The sequence below is a fragment of the Diachasma alloeum genome, unplaced genomic scaffold, assembly GCF_001412515.2.
Source record: "Diachasma alloeum isolate Michigan unplaced genomic scaffold, Dall2.0 Dall_scaffold_01235, whole genome shotgun sequence".
Lineage (NCBI taxonomy): Eukaryota > Metazoa > Arthropoda > Insecta > Hymenoptera > Braconidae > Diachasma > Diachasma alloeum.
This window is the reverse complement of record NW_021681344.1, coordinates 70,645-92,990: the sequence shown is the minus strand read 5'-3', so window position 1 is coordinate 92,990 and position 22,346 is coordinate 70,645. Positions and strand designations below refer to the sequence as shown.

Sequence of the window (22,346 nt, the reverse complement as noted above, 5' to 3'; positions counted from 1 at the left end):
AAAATAGTAAGAACTGTTCCAGTTCATCATCAAAATGAACGACGTCTATGTCGTCCTTGTAGATGTCTTTTATTTTTTCAACGTAGGTGCTTTTCAGTGAACACGCCGGGTTCAAATCGAAAAATACGTTAAAATGTTGTATAGTATCGTTGTATACTTCATGTCTACGAACAAGCTCTGCTATCAGACTGTCACAGATAACATGGAACGAATCGAAAATCGATTTTTCTCTGGTTGTGAATGATTCACTTTCGTTGTCATTTTCATCGAAAAAAGCTTTCCTCGTCAGTGCCCTACGTCCATTCTGATCCTCAAAATTCAAGGAAGTTAACTCCCTCGCTTCTTCCTCAACATCAGAAAATTTATTACGCAATTCCCTAATGAAATTCTCCAAAGATTTCAGTAGAACAGATCCGTTGAATAGTGTATTAAGAGAAGTATTATAATAGAAGTATTAAGCTATAATAATTTGCTGCTTGAAGTTTTTCAACAATGCGTTCCAACACCATTTTACTAATGATGCTGAGGAATTCATCACAAATGTCATGGGATAAATAATTGACATTTCCTCGCCCTGGGTTGCCGTATCGTTGTAAATGTAGCTTCAGGAACTCGTCGTATTCACTCAAGTACTCCAAACATGTCAAATAATTCCCTTTCCGATTTGAATTTTGACCTTCATCATGACCTCACAATGCGAGACCGAGTTTGCTCAGCAATTTGATGGTGGATATCTCTCTATACAATACTTGCTTCCAATAACTTTGTTCATTTTCTCTCTGCAGCAATAAATTAGTGTCGATTGTATTCAATGTTGAAGATCTTCTGTACATAGTACACATGGATGAAATGTGTTCTTTTGAATGTTCATGGTTTGACAGAGTTGGAGTGATCGCTTTCCAATTTTGGAATCCCGTAATGAGTTTCAATTTCGATGTGGAGAACATTTTGCAAGGATAACAATATACACTTTTACTCGTTTCTGAAAAAACAAGCCAGTTCCTTTTCTCTTTGAGACCATTCTATTTGATACGATAAAAATGATTGTGTGAGAGACCCCTATAATGCAGCTCATTCTTATCCTTACAAACGGATCTTAAACTCTTTATATCCCCAAAATTCGTTGATTTATTCGTGATAATATGCTCGATCCTTGCGTCGGATAATTCCGTAGGCCACCGAGCAATGTTATCACTGATGCAGGGCTCAATTTTTATCGCCTCTGATGCTCCATCGTTTGGTTCATTAAAAACGCCTTTATCCACTAAATATCCCTTAATGTTTTCTCCTCGATTCTGCTCCTTGTCAGAGGTCACAGTTTCAGGTTTACTTTTTTCTTCGTCTAAACCTGTAGGTCGTTCATTAACGATACGATGACACGGGGGACGTGAAGATGTAGATGACTCACCAGCCTCATTGATAACGAGAAACTTCTCCAGAGAATTTTTCTGTGTCTCAATGTGCACACAAATTCGTTTAGATTTTTCTCTTTTCTCTGCTCCCGACTGATACAGCTTCATTTTTCCCAATTGAAAAATGAAAAATGAATTTTCTGATGATTATGAATCGCGTTTCACTTTGGCACAATCATAAAGGTCGATCATCGTACTTACCATTCAAAATCCAAATAGATTCACTCTCAAAACTATGTAAAATGGACAGAACACAGAATGACCGTTAATTTTATAATAAAAAACGAGAGTAGTTGCACTGAGGAAGTCTCTTCATATACTGACTTTAGCATCAGCTCTGAGACAGTTTGTTTATGCCAGGCCGGCCGTTATACTCAAAACATTCAGTTCCGAGAACCGATAACCAATAAAAAAGATTCGAATGTCGATACGTTTCGTTTCAACGTGCATAGTAAAAGAAAAAAGATGATTCCATATAATATTCACTCTTGACTCGGTATGAGTTACACGAAGTCCCGGGCCCTGCTCATCACCTATATGAAATTGCACATTTTTTTGAAATTGAATTATGAATCAGCTCGGTACTACGATTTCGATCGCCACCGCCGAATTTCGGGGCCCCCCTCGAGCTCGGGGCCCCTGGCAGCCGCCAGGTTTGCCACCCGCATGAGCCGCCTCTGACATTCGCCAGATAATACTTTTATCACCTGATGACATAATGTACTATCCTACTACTTCGAGGATTCTTTTATTCTAATCAGTGCCAATTCAACCAGAATCAAGTTAGTATCACTTGTCATTTTATTAAACACATCACGATGTATTCAGCCAGTGAAATTGTCGATATTTTACTTGTTTTGGGAATGTGTAGAGGAGTGTATCGAGCCGCTGCTCGAACGTGGCGAGAGTGCTACCGCAATCGCCTACATTATCCTACAGATTCAGTTATTCAGAAGATTGAAAGGAGTTGTAGAAGAGAGAGGGGGCGCTATTTTTTTCATTTTTTTTAGCGCAAGAGATGTGAAGTAGACTTTACCTCCACGTGGTGCATCCTGAGTCACGCTAAAAAAAAGTCTGAATCTTCAATTTGACCACAGAACTCGTTTCTGTGGCATTTTTCGAGTAAAATTAGAGGAAATTACATGAATGACGAGGTATCTGAAAACAACTCATCAAGATGAACAAGTTTCATTGGGATGAAAAATGCGGTTCCTATTTTTAAAAAAGCACTTTGTGCTTGCAGCTTGCAAGCATGAGCTTGAAAGCTCAAAATAATAAATGTCTCTAATGGCCACCTCGAAACCCTACAATTTTTGTATTCAACATTTTGTTGTTACTTGCCCGCCTTAGGAGATATTTGGCCACATTTTTTCAAATGGGACACCCTGTATTTCTACTACAGCGTGTGAGTTGATCAACATCTCGTGCTCGAAAATTCGGTTAATATGCCTCGAGATGTATATGAACATTTTGTATGTGGATTAATTATCGCTGGAATATTTGGTCTGTGCACTATCATGGCGTGCACAATTTTCGACCATTCAGTTTTCAGAAATCTGAGTGAGAAACCCAGACCTATCTGCGGATCTCATAATTGGTTTAATGAGCTCCTACGGTACATCTCTGACAACTCCCGCTGAAATCTCATTGATAGCTCTCTCAACTGCTCTCTCCCCAATTCCTTCTACAGCTTTTTGGACGACTCCTTCCATTCTTTTGGACACAGATTTTTCGATAATACTCCTTACAGAATGCTCCAAAACGAACGTGTCAATAGCTGTTATCGGCCTTGTGATATAATGTAATATTGTTTGCAAATATTTTAATTTCAAAATTATCATTTAAGAGGCAATGGAACTTAACATCGGAGCTGAAACTGAATTCCAAGTTTATTCATCGTCAGACGACTATTTAGCAAAATCCTAATTCTTACTGTATAAATACCAAGATTATTGATGATGTAAGAATTTAGTAAAACTTGGAATAAACATCTAAGAGTCTGCCTACTAATTTGTATAATATTAATTAGTATTATTGAATCACACTTATGTATAAAATTTTGTATCGATCGATCAGTACATCCTGGCATGTAGCAGTTTATCTAAACTTTTCTTCCTAAAAAATTACCCATCGTCATTTTATCAATGATTTGCGCATCTGGATGACTTGAGAAGTCATGTAACAAAAATTTATGTTCTTTTCTATTTTTGTTATGTAATATTTGATGAAATTTCATTGCAGTGATATAGAGTAAACTCTCACTAGTTACACACCTGTAAGTTTTGCATCTTCCCTTAAACCCTTTCTCGAATGCTTGAACGCAGACCCGCCTGCCCAAGATGAAAAGTTTTATTTCATTTGAAAATAAAACTTCATTTCCTCTCATTTTTCCGAGAATTGGGTCGGCGGTGGTTGAGGTGTGGGGGCGGATGTAAAGTTTCGGATTCAGTAGAAGTGGGTACCCCTACAACCCTTTCGATGCGCAACTACCGAGAGTCTACTATAGAGACAGAGATCGCTGTGATTTATTTAAAGAGGTTTAAATCCTCGCTGAATTGTTTTCATTGAAAGTATGATCGTTAGTCAATATTCCGTTTCATCTAAATATTACGTCTATTCGTGTGTAAATGGGCGTTCGTTCACGTATTGCCTATACGATTATCATACGCAATCCGAGTATGAAGCCTCGTTCACAACCGAACCCGTCTTCAAACAAGTCAAGAATAGCCCCCATCCTTGTTTTTTCATGCCAGCCCTTGAATTTTTCTAAAGAATTTGTCTCCGTGTATGAAAATTTCTGTGTGTATTCCATTCTTATGAATCACAAAGAGCATTATGAAGGTTCATCGTAGGGATGAAAGAGAGTGAAATTCTGTCGAGTTGTCGAGTTGTTATTAATAATTGTTGGAATTCGCGTTCATCATGTCGATTTATCTGTGTGTGCAGTCGTTTATAGTGATGCCGTCGAGACTAGATGAGAATTATTTTGGAAAGATCATCACGGTCTAAAAAAACATCGAAAGTTTAGGAATCGTCGTAATCTCGAAAGACATTGGATCGGTGCATCTCGTCACGAACGTGGAAGAATCAATCACGTCTGAGTTTCAGTATTTTCTGTTTTTCAAATATTTGTCTCGATATCTGCCTCGTCTCGTCCCGTGAACTTAAAAAACCGAAAATCTCGAGATTCAGGCAAGATAGATCCTCCCGGAATTGTGACGAGATGCACCGATCCAATGTCTTTCGAGATGGCGCCGATTCCAAAACTTTCGATGTTTTTCCAGACCGTGATGATCTCTCCAAAATAATTCTCGACTAGTCTCGACAGCATCACTAGTCGTTTATTAAAGTTCTGAAACAAAATGCATAGGATACAAGTTCAGATCGTTTCAAAACTTTAGCAAATGATTGTAAAGAAAAAGGTGAAACAGTTGACAAACGGAACGACCGCGAGATCGAGGAGAAATAAAAATGTCTAGTTGGATGAGGCTGCCTCGTACATTTTTACAACGAAGAAATGCAAAAATATGGACTCGATCGCTTTATTCATTCAAAGATAATCCTAAAATGAAGAAATTGAAGGAAAAACAAGCATTGTTTCAGGTAATTCACTCATTAATTTCGCAATAATTCAATTTTTTTGTCAATCAAAATCTTCGAAGCTTCATAAATTTCTGCCAGAACGAAAAAATATTCAAAATTTCTGTAAGAAATTTTTCGTTTATTTATTCCAAAAATTTTAAATGGAAAAAAAATGATAGCTCCATTCTGAAATACGTCAAAATTCAATGATATCCACCAAATTTGCGCAGATGCATTTTGGGGAAAATGAAAGCAAGGCTATAACATTTTTCTTTCTTTAACAGGTATGATAAAATTCAATAGAAAACCTCGTACATTGGCTAGAAAATTCTTGTATTCTGCAGCACGATTCTTTAATATACATTTAATATAAATAAACCAATAAATGTCAATTTTCCCATACGACTTATTCGCTGCAATTTTTCTGTAAGGAATCTTCAGCATGAACTTTCAAGTTTTCATCATCGGATTTTGTAATGAAAAAAAACTAGTGTAACTACTTCCCAAAATTCATGTCCAAGGATATCTATATAGGGAGAATTTCAAGAAAATAAATTGTAGAGCAATCGAAATGTGCCTACTTCTTTGTCATTTCGGCCATCATTCCCTGCCTATCTATAGTTGTTATAACAAAAAGAACTTTCCTAGCTGATATGAGCTGCAGACCTCGTCGTGTTTGTAATTTTATTCAATATTTTCTATTTTCTATCCTATTTCGGAATTTTTCAATAGAATCGGCGATAAACTAATACTTTTCTAGCCATTCTGCTATGCATTTCTATAAATTTGTTTCAAGTGCATGTAATTATGGTACAGTTGACTGATTAGTAGAAATTTTGGCTTTGAGGGACTAAAATTCATGTACATGATTGAAACGAGCTGAAATGATTACATTCATATCAAATAATTATATCTTGATTACAAACACAAATTCCACAAAATGTAATCATGTGATTTCAGTGCTTACAATGATTGAATTTATTTTGCTGCGATTCAATTTTATTACACAATGATTACAAATGTGAATAGCCCCCAAGTAAATTTCAAAGTAAGAAAAAAAATTGCAGGCGGCTGTGACTTCCATACAGCTGTAATTGTACGTGGATACGTCCATGGTCTTTCCTTCTTTCTCGAATTTCCTAGAAACTCCTTGCATTCCCTCGAATTTTCTGGAAATTCCTTGAGTTCTCTCGAATTTTCTAGAAATTCCTTGAATTCCCTCGAATTTTCTAGAAACTCCCTGAATTTTCTCGAAATTTCTACAAACTCTTTGGCTTTTTTCGAAATTTCAAGAAACTTCTCAAATTACCTCGAAATGTCTAGAATTTTCTAGAATTCCGATAAATGGCGCTGCACATAAGGACCGTTTACCAAAATGACCCCCATATTGAAACTATAGACGTATCCACGTCAATATCTAGACTGACCTTACCACTGCACCAGATATTTACACTCTTCACTTTCTACGATGTTAAGGAACTTCCGCAGTAAGTATACTTGGTGAAAATTTCGAAATGGTATAAAGACGCAATATTTGGATCATATGTTGTTGAGCACATTCAAAAACTATTCCCAAAATTTCAAGTACCTTGTCCACCCCAGTTTCGAGATATACGTCGTCAAAAATGGAAAAACCCAAAAATTGAATGTTTGGCGATGCATATCTCAAAAATGGGGTGGACCAGGGACTTGAAATTTTGGGAATATCTTTTTAATGTGGGCAACAACATATGATCCAAATATTGCGTCTTTATACAATTTCAAAATTTTTCCCAAGTATACTTACTGCGGAAGTCCCTTAACTCTTTGATTGCCAATTTACGACTGACAGCGGAGCGTTCCGATCCTTTTATACGGAATTTTGAATCTAGAAATTTCTGCACTGGAAATGTCTATGACTAACAATCTGTCGGTAACTTACCGATCGAGCGACGGTTGGTAATGTATCGACAGCGAGCACCGCCGATAGATGGCGCGGCTGCATACGCATTTTTTACCAAATGGCCGCCCAAAACGAAACCGTAGATGTATCTACGTTAAAAATTTAATTAATTTTCCTCTCAACAGCAAGACGATGGAGTTCCAGTTTATCTAAAAGGAGGCACCAAAGATAAGATTCTCTACAGAGCTACCTTGGGTCTCCTAGGAATAGGCCTGATCATGTGTCTTGAATTCGTCGTACAAAATATAAAAAAAATCTAATGGGAATCTGCTGGAAAAAGGAAATGTGATGTCTCAAAAAGATTTCTTTCAACATTCAACAACAACAATAATATATTTTTCACATACATTTCATTCACTTCTATTTATCATAAATCATACACTTTGTAGTCCATAATAAAATTTCTTCAGGAAGATTCAATAAGGCACATGTGAACATTCCACCTATCCTAGCAACTCGTTACTCGATTCCTTGGAAAAAGGAATCATTTGAGCACATGAAACATCAACTCTGTATCTAAATGCAAAAGTCCAGTGTAGAACGTGTGTTGGTTCCTCTCAACCATTCAATGTAATTTGTAGCCTTGTGTTCATATCACAGCATGCAACGTACCTATTTATTCAGTTGTATTGGAGAGGAAAAACTAAATAATCATCAATTTCTGATGTTTTTTATTTAATAACAACAGTTGATTGAGTAGAAAAATCAGAAGATTGTAAAAGTTTCTGAGTGAACAATGAAATTCTTAAGAAAAAAGGTCATTCATGCCTGCATAGTCAATCATTAATTGTTGAATCATCTCGGTGACCAGCGATCCTAGGAGAAATAGTCATAAGAGTTTCTTAATGGGCGAAAAAAAATAGAAAATGAGGATGATTTTCATTGTTTTCATTAAAATTATTTTTCTTATACCAAATTTATTACGGCATTTTTTCGCAAATTATTCACTTCATGAATAACTCTTCAATTAATAAAAATTCTCTTCAACTGAAAAATCATTTTAGGAATGAATAAAAAAATGCTACTCTAGTTTTTCCTCTCCAATAGGCAATAAAAATAGTCGCTTTCAAACGCGTCTAAGGTTCGTTACACTTGCGGGAGGTTTAAAAGCCCTTCGTGACGAGTATCAAAAACCCTACGACAACACGACGTGTGTAAATCCACTCTTGTGTTGAAAACTTTTAGGCTTTTTCACTGAAAAGAAAAAAAAACAGAAAACCGACCATCTGTCTAAGAACTCTTATAAATCACTGTTTCCATCTTGCCCCCTCTGCCTCCTCATCGCAATGTTCTTCCTCTCCCCATTCCCCGAATTTTTCTTCCAGCTCCCATCGATTCTCCTCACTTTCTCCTTCCTCTTCTCCATCAAATCCCTCAGAGCTTCACTGAAGTACATCAGAGTCTCGGAAATGGGTCTCTCCATGAATTTTTCAGCTATCTCCTCGAACATATCATCAGCTTCAATCGATAGTTCACTCCTAAGAATCCTGAACTGGTCAATAATCTCCTTGAGACACTTTTTGGCATCATTAAGAACTATCGGATCGTCAGTTTCGACAATCAACTTATCGACTTCATGGAAATTGGCTTCGAGGGAGACAGCTCCTATTTGATCAACCCCCTCGGCCGAATCGAGAGTAGAAGCAGCTGCTGACTCCGCGGACGACCACTTCTTCATCGACTCAGGGTCCTCAGACGCCAAATCCTTCTCGAACTCTTTGAACTGATTTATTATATTTCTTATACTATCCTTCACAGTTGCTATTTTCATTCCGGTAGATTTCTTCGGTTGTTGCTTCGTGTGGAGCTCTTCCGATTCTTTCCTGATGACTGGCAATGATGTTTTCGCAACACTATCTACAATTTTTCGTTTCATTTTTGGCTCAATTTTTAGAGAATCTTCAAGGGTTTGAAATTGCACTTCTTGTTTTGCCTCTAATTCTTCTTTCTTTGTTAGAATTAATTTTCTGATTGCTACCTTGAGCCCGTTATCCTCCTTGACAGGTTCAGGAGACTCAGTGGAAACCTGCTCTATTTTTTTCTGAATTATTCTCTCGTGTTTTGAAGGTTTAACTTCGACCTCTGACGAGTTTTTAATCACTTCCATTCTGTCTAGAATTGGCTCAGATCTTTTCGGAATCCTTCTCTCGACTTTTATTTTCTCTTCGATTTCCACAGTTGAATCTGGGATGTCTTCAGATTTTTTACGAATTTTTCTCTGAATTTTCACATTTTTCTCCACTTCCATTTTTCGTCTCTCATTAATGTCCCTTTGAATTTCCTCCAATTTCGCTTCAAGCAATCGCATTTCTACTTTATTATTTTTCTTGTCAATAATTTCAGGTTGTTTTTTCGATTTATCATCGAGTTTTAAAGCTGCAGGAGCTTTCATCTGCAATTTATCAACTACTATGTTATGTTCTTCTTGTTGAATGGACTCATTAATAATGGAGTCTTCAGTCGTCTGTTGACCATCAACCTCTTTACTCTCTCCCGAAGACTCCCCTTGAATCGAATCCAATACTTCTCCAGCAGAAAGAATTTTTTCCTCCTCCACTCCCTCTTCTTCAAAATAATTCACTTTTTTCTCCTCTATCTCTTCTATGTCTTCCACCACCTCTTCGTCCTCATCATTTTTCTCCTGAAACCCCTTAATCTCCTCAGGAACCATTCCAAATTCTTTGAACCTCTCTTTCCCTCCACCAACAATTGATTTTCGTTTCATAATAAAAATAGTCGGTTTCGTCTTGATTTTAACCGGAGGAATCATATTATAATTGAGAGCTATATGAGAGAATCCATCGATAGCATCAAGAATATCATGAGTTCTGAGATAAGGCTTTATATTAGGTGAGTATTTACTCTTGGCTTCCATCAACAGATGCGTGAACTGCTGAAGGGCCTCTGGATCGTCATAACTGATGTTTTCTACTTTCGAGTAACTCCACTTTGGATTCAGCTGAGTAAACCTGGAGACTCCAGTCTGAGCAGTTAGAACGTCGATGTGGACATTCAGTGGGGTTTTGGTGTCTCTTTCGAGTCTATGGAGCCTCATGATGGCCATTCCCCCTGGATAATTGGAGCCTGCAACGCAGAGAAAGAACATCGATCCTATGGCGTTGAGAATGAGGTGCGCTATGATGCCCAGGGAGAGTATAGCCCAGAGAGTGGATTTTGCTCGGTTCTGCCAGATTCTGTGACAGACGGAGGCGGCGGCAATGTTGAGGAGGGGGAATACGTAGATGATGAAGCGGAGCTCCTTGTGCGGGAGGAAGGAGAAGAGGAGGACGAAGATCACTGCAGGGACTGCTAGGGCACGCACTCGGGCGTCCCAGAGCATTCCGAGAGGGACGAGCAGGCTGGAGAAACCCAGACCCCGGGGCAGAGCCGAATAGAAGTACCAAAAGAATGGCAATGTCTGAAGTTAAGGTTGAGGAAAAATCTTTTGTAATGTTTTTGAGGGGTTCGGGAAAGTTCCGCGGGGCTGGTCACTCCTCAATCGGGTGGTTCAGTGATTTCCAGAATAGAATGATTTTCTATGATCAAATCTACTTCTAGTGATGAAAATTTGGTACTCCAAGGAATAAATTTGGTACTTGAGGGTTAGAACAATGGTCATGAGGATCAGAAAAAGGGTCAAAAGGGTCAGATTAAGACTCACAAGGGGCGAAATAAGGGTCACAAGGATCACAAGGGGTCCTTGTCCAGATTAACGGGTCATGGTGGTTAAAAACCACGGGTCCGAAAGTAAAGGTCACCTTTTTCACTGCTTTTTTTCTTCTTCCATCAAGAAATTTAAGTAAAAAAACTTCGAAAATTTCGACAAGTCGAAGAATTTCTTAGAAACTACCTTAACAGAGTGAGTTTGATAAAAAGATTAAATTCTATTGATTTTTTATATGCAATATTTTGATTGAATTTCTATTGTGAAAAATCCATGAAAAAACTGAGCAATTTTTCGATCGAAGTAATGAAAATCAAATGGAATTCCCGATAGAATTTCAATACGATTTTCTAGCGAAAACGCTTGATTTTTCTATTGACTTTCTTTCCAAGTACGTTATGGTTCAACTTGAATCATTTTACCGTAAATTAATGAGCATTAATGAGCAAGAGATCTTTTTTCCGGCTAATTAAACTTTTTAGAGGGAAAATCCGTTGATAATTGAAGAAATTATTGAACAAAATGAGTTGATTTTTCTTACAACTTGGAATTGTTCAGAAAGGAGAAAATTCATGAGAAAATGTTTGTGCACAAATTTTTTGGAGAATTCAGTTTCTTACAACGAGCCTCTCGGTATTTTACTGAAAAATGGCTTTTATCGTGGTGATCACTAATTAACTTTCGAATTTACAAAGTACCATTGGAATCATATAATTTTTAATTATTCCCTGAATTATTTCGATAATGAGTGATTTGAGAATTGCACGACAAGAGACTTTTGTTTTCTTTCTAATATCATTCATTAGTAAGATAATTTTATCAACACAATAACAGGATAATTTTTGAATGAGATGAATTGAATAAGGTTTTCATTTCATTTTAAGGATTACGTGGGGAAGAAATGGATTTTAGGAAAAAAAAATCACTAGTTTTCTTGTAATCGATCAAATTCTCCAGAAAAAAATCACATTTGTGTCTCGCATCACTCCTTACCAAAATAATGGAACTCCCGTAATAAACGTTTCGAAAAAAAGAAAAGGCAAATGAAAATTTCATCCTTGTCATTCGTTTCCTTTGCAATCTTCTCGGTTATTTAAATTTTAAAAAAAGGATACACCCCACTGACTACTTTTGTTGAGCACCGTATTGAAATAAAAAACGTCTCCCTCTGGCCACAAAATTCTCCTCCAAAATATGGAATCCACTCCTATCGTAAGTGCTAAGAAGAAAATTCCAGCAGGGACTGCAATTTTGAATAATCTGAAAAATGAAAAGAAAACAGTAAATGTTTGTAATATTACAATCCCCTAGTTGCGCTGATAATAATTGGATCTGTTTCTGGTCTATATTTGAATTCTATATTTACGTGAGTTGGGGATTTAAATACCTTGGCACAGAGAGTTTCTGGTAGCCTATATCATATAACAGAAATAATCCCAAAAGCATCGACAATTCAGCACGAAATATTATTATTGCTGCTGCCGATGACCATATGAAGATCATGTGGTTCTGTTTCAACCACCCATATAAGGCCAATAAAACTGAAAAAAACTGAACTGTCAAATTTTTGTCAGAGTTTTTGAAAGTTCTTTAATTAAATGACTCTTCTAAATTCATTTTATTCTTTCACTTTTTTGCAATTACTTAAATCTAAGAAAAATAATGAGAAAATTAAAAAATTAGATTAACACTGGAATTCCTATTATTATTAGCTAATTTTAATGTAAAATACATTGATATTAATGATACACTCCCCTGAGACTTCAATATGAAGTGAAATGATCAACATTAATGATTTTTCCACTATTTTTCAATGATTTTCCAAAATGCTCAATGTTTAATCGGTTACAAAATTCTTTCCATTTCACAGGGGTAGCGATATTTCCATAAATAACTGACTCTAGCTGCATCATTATTGATGTGAAAATTAGTAGTAAAGATATAAAAAGTCTAGAACTAAGTTCAATTTTTACGATTCCTCAATCACCAAACATTATGATCAATAAATGAATATTCATATGTCAAATATATTAATCATATATTAAAGTAAACAAATGCTCCTTCTTTTCCTAATCAATGTGAATAAATGAGATACAAACCTAGGGGCATTGCCATTATATTTGGCAGAGGCCTGCTCAAATAATACATGAAATGGAACTGTGTCACTGTAATTACAACGAACCATTTTGTGAATTGCACCCCAAATATCTTCTCAAGCGCTTGTCGATATAACCGGAGCGCTGCGATAACAGTCATTCCTAAGACCGCTCTGACTGAAAAGAAACGAAAAAATTGAAATCAAGTAGCAAAACATTTTCACACTTCCATGAATTGTCTCCATCAATTTTTAGTTCTATTCATTAAGTAATAATACGACTTTGACATTATTCATCAAGACACTTCCTAATGCTAATCTTTTATCAAACATACATTTTTCACTGAATTTGAGAATTATATAAAATTATGTGAATGAAAGAATTAGTTCACAAGATGATTTTTTCAACTATTTTTTCCTCGTGTTTTTTTGTACAACTTTGATACTTGAACTCACATTAGATATTTAATACAACATGATTTTTCATGCAATTTCCTGTGGTTATTTATTCCAATGAATGCAATGAATAATTGAATAACATGCATCAAAAGATGAATTCGAGTCTTGATTATAATTCATTGAATAGACAGAAAAATGTATTTCTTAAAATTATAAAAAGGTTTCGCCAATAATATTTCAAAATGAAAATATTGGAATATCTACCAGATTTTTTGTATGCAAGACAAATATTGGATTAGTTCAAATTAAAAGCTGCATCCAGATAATAATCTCAAAAGACTTATCCAATTATCAATTCTTTGAACTTGAGTGATGACCTTAGTATCTCTTAAAATTACTAATGTCTAATGTAATTGTCAGTCTCTAAGATATTGGAATAATTCATAAACAGTTGCTAATTCAATAGTAAAATGATTAAACGTAGAAAGATGGTTTTGCCCGTTTGATAAATGAGGAGGAAATGTTGAAAGACATTTTTTGTTGCAAATTTTCTCGTCTTCAAGAAATGTCTGAAACATCTTAACACATTATATGAATCTCTCATCTCTCAGATAAGTATACAATTCACGAAAATGTTGAAAATGGCGTATTTCGATTTATCTTCTTGAATATTGATTCATGCCGATAATTAATATATTCAGAGAAAAATATCAGAAGACATTGTTGTAAATTTCGGTACCTACAAAAAAATTTTGATTGTTTTCTCAATGTCAATTATTCTGCAGGCCAATATACAATTAAAAATTCTAAATATCTTTCTTCCTGATCCACTCCGTCGCATTGATTTTTCTTTAGAATGAGAAAGTTGTTGATTTTTCATTTTTTGAGAAAATGTCAAGAATTTTGTTTTTTAAGAGGGCAAGAGGATAAAAAAAATGCCGAAATGTGGGTAAATCTGGGCTCCACGAATTCTCCTCATATGGTGAATTCTGAAAATCTGAGGAGAATAAATATTTTTAATAACTGATTAAAAATACGAGGTGGTTGACAGGTCTGGATGCCGCTATGATGCTTGCATGCCCCCTACTTTTAAACATTTTTTAGAATTATTTATCCTCCTCAGATCATCCTCAACTTGTTCCATAACAGTTTCGTGGTAGTAAGGATTTGGTGGTGATAACTTTTGAGTCTTCGAACTCATCAAACGAAGAGAATTTATGAAGCTCAGGGCCGGTTTGTTCATGTTCCTTTTCCTCTAAAAAGGCCCGTTTTGCAAACGGAGCTTTAGCAAACGGTCCATTGAAATAACACATGTAGCCCTCTGGCGAAACGGATGATTGGACAAACGGGCCTTTAGAGCAAAAGGTACATGAACAAACCGGCCCTCAGGTTTGCTCGCATTTCGGGAGTTTTTTTTACTCTCCTGCCCTTTTAAGGATTTTTTCGACTATGAAAACAGTCTCTCAACATTTCCTCCTGAAGTTGCTCATTCTCGAGGAAAAAAAGATTTCATTTTTTACTCAAATCGCTCTATCAAATAGCTGTTGAATTTTCGAATATACCTATGTATTGAGCGCAGAATTTGTTGAAACTAAAATGCGTAATAGCAGCAACAAGAGGTGATGATAGTCCAGATATCAGGAGGGGGCCAAGAAATGTTCTTGGGACAACTCCAGGGAATTCATGATGGTCATACTATCAAAACAAAGTGAAATAATCCGATAATTATTAATACCACAGAATAATCAGTAAAGAAATGTGTAATAACTAGTAAAATAATACATGGTCACGACGAGAAAAATTTCAACCGGATTTCCCCTTGTGATATTGATATTAAAAAATAAGAAGAAATCTTTACTACTTTATTATTTTTTTTATGTTTCGAATTTCGAATTGTCAGTCTCACTCCTGTTTCCCTTAATTTCTTTCTTATTTTCATATCGCATCACGTGACAACGAAATCAAAGAAATTCAAATTTAAATGGACAAGGAAGTGAACAGCTGATCCCGAGGTTTAAAAATAAATCAATTTCTAAATTTAATTCTCACATTTTTGCGTAACAATTTCTCATCAATGAATTTCAATTCAACAATTAATCCAATACGAGAGAATACGGAAGTGAAAATAATACATTAGCGTATAGAATTTTGTTGTCATTGACAAACATCTGTAACACATAAACAAATGATGGAAATACCTCGGTCAGGTTATAGCCATGATACAGTATGTCGTGCATAGCTTGAAGATTGAATGATTCCTCCACTTTGGTGAATGGACAGTACAACAAGTGCACAGCCGCCACTAGTATAATTAATTGATCCATTTTAATTTATGATATTTGATTACTAAAATTTTGGTGGAGGTGTTAAATTTAAAGGGTTTAGTAGACCCCGGCAGTGGTTCGTTGTGGCGGCTGGGAGCCGATATACACGGACACATGCACTCCTTTTGTATTGTTAGCCGTGACGGGAGTTATCCTGGAGACGTATGATAGGCGGTTGGAATCACGGATGAAGTTCGCCTCCTCTGATTGGTTGACAACATCCACGAGAGTATTTCAAAATTTGAATAATCAACAGGTAGAGTAGCAACATTGGAAAATCTACCTAGGAATTGGGATGAGCGATGGTTGTCGATTAATCAAAAACATCGATTTTTCTTCCACGAACATCGATGTTTTTGAGCAAACTAACAGAATTTTTCATTTTGTTATCAAATAATGTTGATTAATTGAGAATGCAAACACAGAATTTATCCGTAATCGGAAGGCATTATTTTCTACAGTATGTACCTTATAAATGGTAAGTGGATGGATCCAATGGTCTACTGTTTTTTTAGGTTAGTCTATCGATATTACAACCATTATCAAAAATAATATATATAACAATCAACAATTATCGCAACTAACGTAAAACCACGGAAATTATTCAATATGAGGTATTCCACGCCAAATGGGTCAACCGCTGATCCTCACCCTCTTGGAAATTGATGGGCACTATTGATTTCCACGATTGGGGAAGTTGAAAAACTATATCTCAAATTTTATCAAATTTTTTCGGCAGCCCAGTTCGGAGATATGATTTTTGTTTCGTTTTTCCGGTTTTTTTCAATAACTCGCGTTCTATCCATCCGATTTTGATTTATTAAGCGTCACAATTTTTCATTTTTTACTGCCTATAAGAATATTTTTAGTGAATTTTTTTTTTCGATCTCTAGATGCGCATAACTTCTCGAATAAAAAAAGTTGGAAAAACTTGAATTCTGCAAATTACGTCAGGGATAATTTGTTTCATTTTTTTTTTCAGTAATTCTTGTAATTAAAACAAGTATTTTGAGCCATCATACAAGTTGGGCATCGTCCTGGATCTATTTTATTTTCAATTTTTTCGTTTTGAAATTCCGTAAATTTGGTCGCAACACCTCGAAATGGCGTTGATTGACTCTGATTATAGACAGTATGAAGTGAATTTGATTGCATACCTATATATTACATATTTTTTCGATACATAGTCGAAGTCGTTTTGTGGTGTTTTGACCAAATTTGCGAAATTTCCAAAAGAAACAATTAAAAATAACATAGATCCAGGAGGATGCCCAACTTGAATAACAGCTCAAAATAGTTGTTTTGATTATGAGAATTACTGAAAAAAAAATTTGAATATCAACCGTGACGTAATTTGCAAAATTCAAGTTTTTCAACTGTTTTTTTTCGAAAATTCGTTATTATGAGCATCTAGGAATCGGAAAAAAATTTACTAAAAACAGTCGTATAGGCGGTAAAAAATGACGCTTAATAAATCAAAATTGGACTAATAGAACTCGAGTTATTGGAAAAAACGGAAAAATGTGAAAAAAATCACATCTCCGAATTGGGCGGCCGAAAAAATCTGAAAAAATTTGAGAGATAGTTTTTCAACCTCCCCGATCGTAGAAAAAATGGCCATTAATGTCCAAGAGGGTGAGGGTCAGCGATTGACTCATTTGACGTGGAATACCTCATATATTTTTTCAATTAATCAGCAACCCTGTTTCGAGATTCGAAATTTCACTCTTCAGCAGTAATTGTCATTGATACGTTAGTTCGTCGGGTTATATTTTAAAATATATATTTTCAATAAAAATGGCATTAAACAGATTATAAAAAAAAAAATTTCGATGTTACTAGAAAAAAAACATCGATGTTTTTCCAGAAAAATCGATTCCCAACATCGATGTTAAAAAAACACCGATTCTTTGATAATCGATCTTTTCAAAAACATCGCCCATCCCTACCTTTAGCTTAGTTCATAACTAGCATTATAAAGCGCGCTTCGCGCGCCCGGCAAAGTTTTTTAATCTTATCAATTGCTCAATCTTCATCAACACAAACTGTCATTTTTTTTTCTAATCGATACTCGACCGTTGTTTGCATTGATAATCGATATTTCCATTTTCGATTAAAAAAATCGATACCTCGCAATTTCGAGAAATGGTTTTATAGGATACCGGGTTCAATCCCCGGCATCTGTAAAAATGTTTTTCAGTTGGATAAAAATTACCACAAGTAATACCACGAGAGCTTCAAAATTATCGAGCAATTCCCGATAGGTTGGTTGCAAACAAACGAAGGAGTCAAGTTTTTCAGGTTAAAAAATCACGAGTGCGAAACACGAGTGATTTTTCCTGAAAAACTTGACAACTTCGTTTGTGTGCAGAGAACCTTGAGGGAATTACTCGATTAATTTTGAAGCTCGATTAGTATTTGGGAGGGAATTTTCCCATCCAAATGTCGGCCAAAAGAATTGCACTATGAAACAAAAACCATCTGACAGTTCCAACCAGGGGTTCACTCGACCACGGAATCTTTTGTTTTCCACAAATATAGTCAACATGAAAAATTACATGAAATTAGTTGTCATGTAAAATTAGTTGAATTATCAAAAATTATCAGCTGAATACCATGTTGACTATATGAAATAATAGTCGAATAGTGCAATTATTCTATTAGCTGACATTTGGATGAGGAAAATTCCCTAGGGAATCGTGTGTGACGTCGCGACTAAGTTCCTAGGCGCGGCGTTAGTGTAGTTTGGCGGTTTATTCAAATAAAAAAAAATTTAAAAAAGTATTTTTACGAAAATTAGAAAATGGGAGAAAATTCGAAAGGGCGATGGGAAAAACCCGGGCGGCACACGGGGAGAGGGTCAGAACGGTCGTTGGGAAAATGAACCATAAAGGAGAAATCCTCTGGCGCACATTTTATTTCAAATCCGACACTTCACTGTCATAAATAAAATCTATTTTTTATTGGGGTTTTACCCAGAAGACCGAAAATTCTACTTTATAGCTGCTTCGGGAAAAACCCGAGATGCTATCAAGTGGCTCTAGCGAAGGTTAATCCCAAACACGTGTGGCCCCTGCCCAGTCCGTCGATGTCGGGCTCATGAGTCCCTTCCCCCAAGAGACGTGACGTCACGTACCTCCACCTCTACCCCTAACAGTAAGCAATTGCGCGCGCATCCTGTGCGAAGGAGTAGGGAGGGGTTTCAGCCCCAAGATCTGAAAACTTAGAGTTAAGTTAGAGTTAGTTACACCCTACCGTTCAGCGAGAACACCTAAATTTGTCTCCTTTAAAATACCAAGTTAGAAGTTAGTCAAGTCGAAATAAATAGATTGTTACGTGCTCCCTTAGCACTTTTGTGTTAATTTTTTTCAAATCAGTGTTTAAATTTCCCTCCAACAATTATTTTTCCCAATTTTCTTCGCTGGAGTGCCCATCAGGGCTTTGGTAGCAGACGGATCCAGATCGAGGCGATTTCCACGGTAGTTTTTGAATTTTGGCGCTCGTTGCTGGGGAATAACTTTAGTTATTCACCAGGACATAACACGTGTGTGATGTCCCGACATTGACTCGAGAGATGGCGCTATAGATCGTTTGATTAAGTCCGCGAAATTCCAATCAGGTTTGAATAATTCAAATTATTAGACGTAATCCGGAGTTGAGAATTGAGGGAGAATAGTACAATGAACAAGGGAAAGCAATAACTTTTAAGCGAGAATAAACTGTTGATGGAATTTTAGACTCGAGTGTTTGGGTCTGCGATTTGTTAGAATATTTTATAGCTCTCCAAATTCTCGTGGAGTAAACACTTTTTCTAGGTGTCAAATTTAGGGTCGAATTTATTGGACAGTTACGGTCCTCACTCGTCACGATCTCGAGTTCTGTTTGTATCAACAGTTTTACGGCCTCACGTGCGCAACACGTGTGGTGCCTTTTGTTCATTGTGTTCCCCTGGTTGAGGGCCTAGAGTCCCTCCAAGAGGAAAACCTGCGACGCAAAATACTCCCCTTTTCTCCTTTTCCGCTTCTCCGTTTTCTCTTTTCCCTTTCCTCAGGGCCTAGTTTGCGTGCGCAACTCTTAGATTAGTGGGGGTTGTTGGACCCAACCCTTGGAAGTTTAAGTTTAGGATAAGTCAGTTCCTACACAAGCCTTCTGCTTGCTGCTTCTCTCTTCAATTTGTTAAGTCCACAAGTGTTTTATTGAGTTTATTCTTTGATCGTTTAAAGTCTTGACTTTATTAAAATAAAGTGTGTTCAGTGCTCCCTAAATCATCAGTGTCCACGTTATTTCGTCTATCAACCTGCTTCACATAAATAATCTTGTCAACTATTAAATTGAATCTCGATGGAGTGCTCATCAGAGCTTTGGCGNATGCTATCAAGTGGCTCTAGCGAAGGTTAATCCCAAACACGTGTGGCCCCTGCCCAGTCCGTCGATGTCGGGCTCATGAGTCCCTTCCCCCAAGAGACGTGACGTCACGTACCTCCACCTCTACNTACTCAAACGTGGCGCTTAATTTTTGAATTGGCGCTAGTGTCCCACTAGTTACATCGTTGAAACGATTGGGACGTAACACGTGACAAATTTTACTATACGAATGGTAATCGTGCAGCGAAATGTAATTAAGTGAAAAAATACTCGTTTTTAGTGGATATCTGACGATTTTCTCAGTAAAAAAACACATCTAGAGGCGCAAAAATTATCCTCCTCTTTAGTAAAATTTCCATCGGTAGGGAATTGTTTGTTTTGTTTCCATCTGAAGATCATGGGGACGGACGGTAGTGGATTTTTACAAAACGGGTTCGGTCAAAATCATTCTTCGTTACAGAAAAATTATACGAAAAATTGGAACAATTATTCGCGTTCATTGGGATAATTTTTGATGGGATGCAGGGTAAATTTTACAGTTTTGGTACAAATCATCCTCACGTTTAGTAAATTATCTCGGGTCAATGGAGTCAAATTCACTATTAATCTCGCACTGCTCCAATCTTGCTCCACGATTACTTGACTTGTTTGGTAATTTCTCCCCAACTTTTTTCTCCCTGTAGGAATACATTAAGAGGGGCGATTGACAGCAAAAAAAGTAAATTATCTTTTAATAGTTGTATTCGTCGTTCTCTTTTAACTCTTTGGATTAAATGAATATTCTAATATTATTGTTGTAATAATTTTCCCTATGCAATTTAACCCGAATTTGGCAAAGGTCCAAATCGAATGAGTGTCCCACTCCATCTGACAACTCACAACTTTTTTTATGGTAGGGATGGAATGTACAATGAAAATTGATGTCACTATAATTACTCAATAACGAGGGAATGAAAAACAAATCTTGCTCAATTGTTGTTTAGGAAATTCATCAGAATTTGATTTTTTTAACGACCATTAATAAGATAATGGAAGATAAGGTAAGGTGACTAAGAAATGGATAATGAAACTTCCAATAAAAGTTCTAGGAAGTTGAATATATAACTACGATGAATGGGCATCGTATTCGAGTCCAATATCCCACTTTTTGGTTATGCTGTTCAGCTTCGTTTTCGTCAACTTTCGAAAATCTCTATTAAGGAACTTCCGCAGTAAGTATACTTGGTGAAAATTTCGAAATGGTATAAAGACGCAATATTTGGATCATATGTTGTTGAGTACATTCAAGAACTATTCCCAAAATTTCAAGTACCTTGTCCACCCATTTTCGAGATATACATCGTCAAAAATGGAAAAAACACAAAAAACGAATGTTTGGCGATGCATATCTCAAAAATGGGGTGGACCAGGGACTTGAAATTTTGTGAATATCTTTTTAATGTGGTCAACAACATATGATCCAAATATTGCGTCTTTATACCATTTCAAAATTTTCATCAAGTATACTTACTGCGGAAATACCTTAATGATATTAGAGGTGGGATGATATCAGAAAGACCCACGAGCTTATGATTTATATGAAGATTGATTTATGATTTATGTATGCATGTGGGTACCAACGTGTGTTCGTTTGTCCAGAACTGTTCCTATAACTTGAGAATGGTTAACGCAAACACTGAAATTGTGGCTGCTAGTTGCTACTACTGAGACTGAAATTTGTGTTAAATTTCAGCTCGATCGGTTGAGCAGTTCCGACGATATAGGGATTCTTCAACAACATTTTTTTGAAGGTATTTCCTGAACTAACCGATTCATTTTTTTCAGTTAATTTCACCTCGAGCAATGTAGTTTTATTCTCGTTCTTCCTTTTTTTCACTAAAATTGCTTGTACGCATAACTTAAAAAACATACGCATAACTTAAAAACTAATCGAGATAGAAACTTGCAACTTGGTAGGATTTTAGGTCTCTCGTAACAAAGTTTGGAATTTTGGGTGATTTAAATCGGACCAGTAGTTTCGAAGATATTGAACTTTGTATGTGAAACACTTTGCTCAATATCTCAAAAACTACTGGTCCGATGTAATTGTTTTTTCAAAATGGCCATCTTTGTTTTCATTTAGTGACAAGTAAAATTCTAGATGTGGATGGGAAATTCTAAAGGGATACGGGGGATTCACTTTGCCAGTCTTAGAATTATTCCCATCCCTCCTTATACATAAGCCTTCCAGTAAGAGTTGATCTCCCAATTTTAGGTGTGACACGCACGGATACCAATGCGAATTGCCTGGAGTGGGAGTATCCACAAGACAAACTTCTAATGCTGGACGGTCAACATTCTTCGATCACCGTGGATGGAAAATACATGATTTCAAATTATACCTTATTAATCATTGGTTGAAATGAGAGTCGCACGTGAATCCATTTTTGATGATCCACAATTGTCTCCGTGTATGGCCGGCAATTAATGTTCTTCTGAAGAGACTAATGTGATCGAGAATTTTTCAACTCACGTGATGGTTTTTCTTCAACCACTACGCGCTATGACATTCATTTCTGTCCTT

At 36.3% G+C, this 22,346-nt stretch overlaps 2 protein-coding genes across 3 annotated transcripts; one reads left to right on the top strand and one right to left on the bottom strand.

The window, feature by feature from the left end:
• The first annotated feature begins 4,979 nt into the window (after positions 1-4,979).
• LOC114841622 (cytochrome c oxidase subunit 7A1, mitochondrial-like) lies at positions 4,980-7,196 on the top strand. Its single transcript, XM_029126682.1, has 2 exons — positions 4,980-5,015; positions 7,062-7,196. Exons 1-2 carry the CDS (start codon positions 4,980-4,982, stop codon positions 7,194-7,196), a joined length of 171 nt encoding a protein of 56 aa, XP_028982515.1.
• Positions 7,197-7,250: 54 nt separating this feature from the next.
• Positions 7,251-15,518, bottom strand: LOC107046240 (probable Dol-P-Man:Man(7)GlcNAc(2)-PP-Dol alpha-1,6-mannosyltransferase). Of its 2 annotated transcripts, XM_015268818.1 has the most exons (6): positions 15,293-15,518; positions 14,657-14,789; positions 12,700-12,873; positions 11,988-12,141; positions 11,716-11,860; positions 7,251-10,354 (listed from the first exon to the last, which is right to left on the bottom strand). In XM_015268818.1, the coding sequence occupies exons 1-6, from the start codon at positions 15,416-15,418 to the stop codon at positions 8,177-8,179; spliced, it is 2,910 nt and encodes a 969-aa protein (XP_015124304.1). In that variant the 5' UTR covers positions 15,419-15,518; the 3' UTR covers positions 7,251-8,176. The 2 variants fall into 2 exon arrangements, with proteins under 2 accessions (XP_015124304.1, XP_015124305.1); XM_015268819.1 differs by lacking the exon at positions 14,657-14,789 and having other exon boundaries at positions 15,293-15,374.
• Between the last annotated feature and the right edge of the window lie 6,828 nt (positions 15,519-22,346).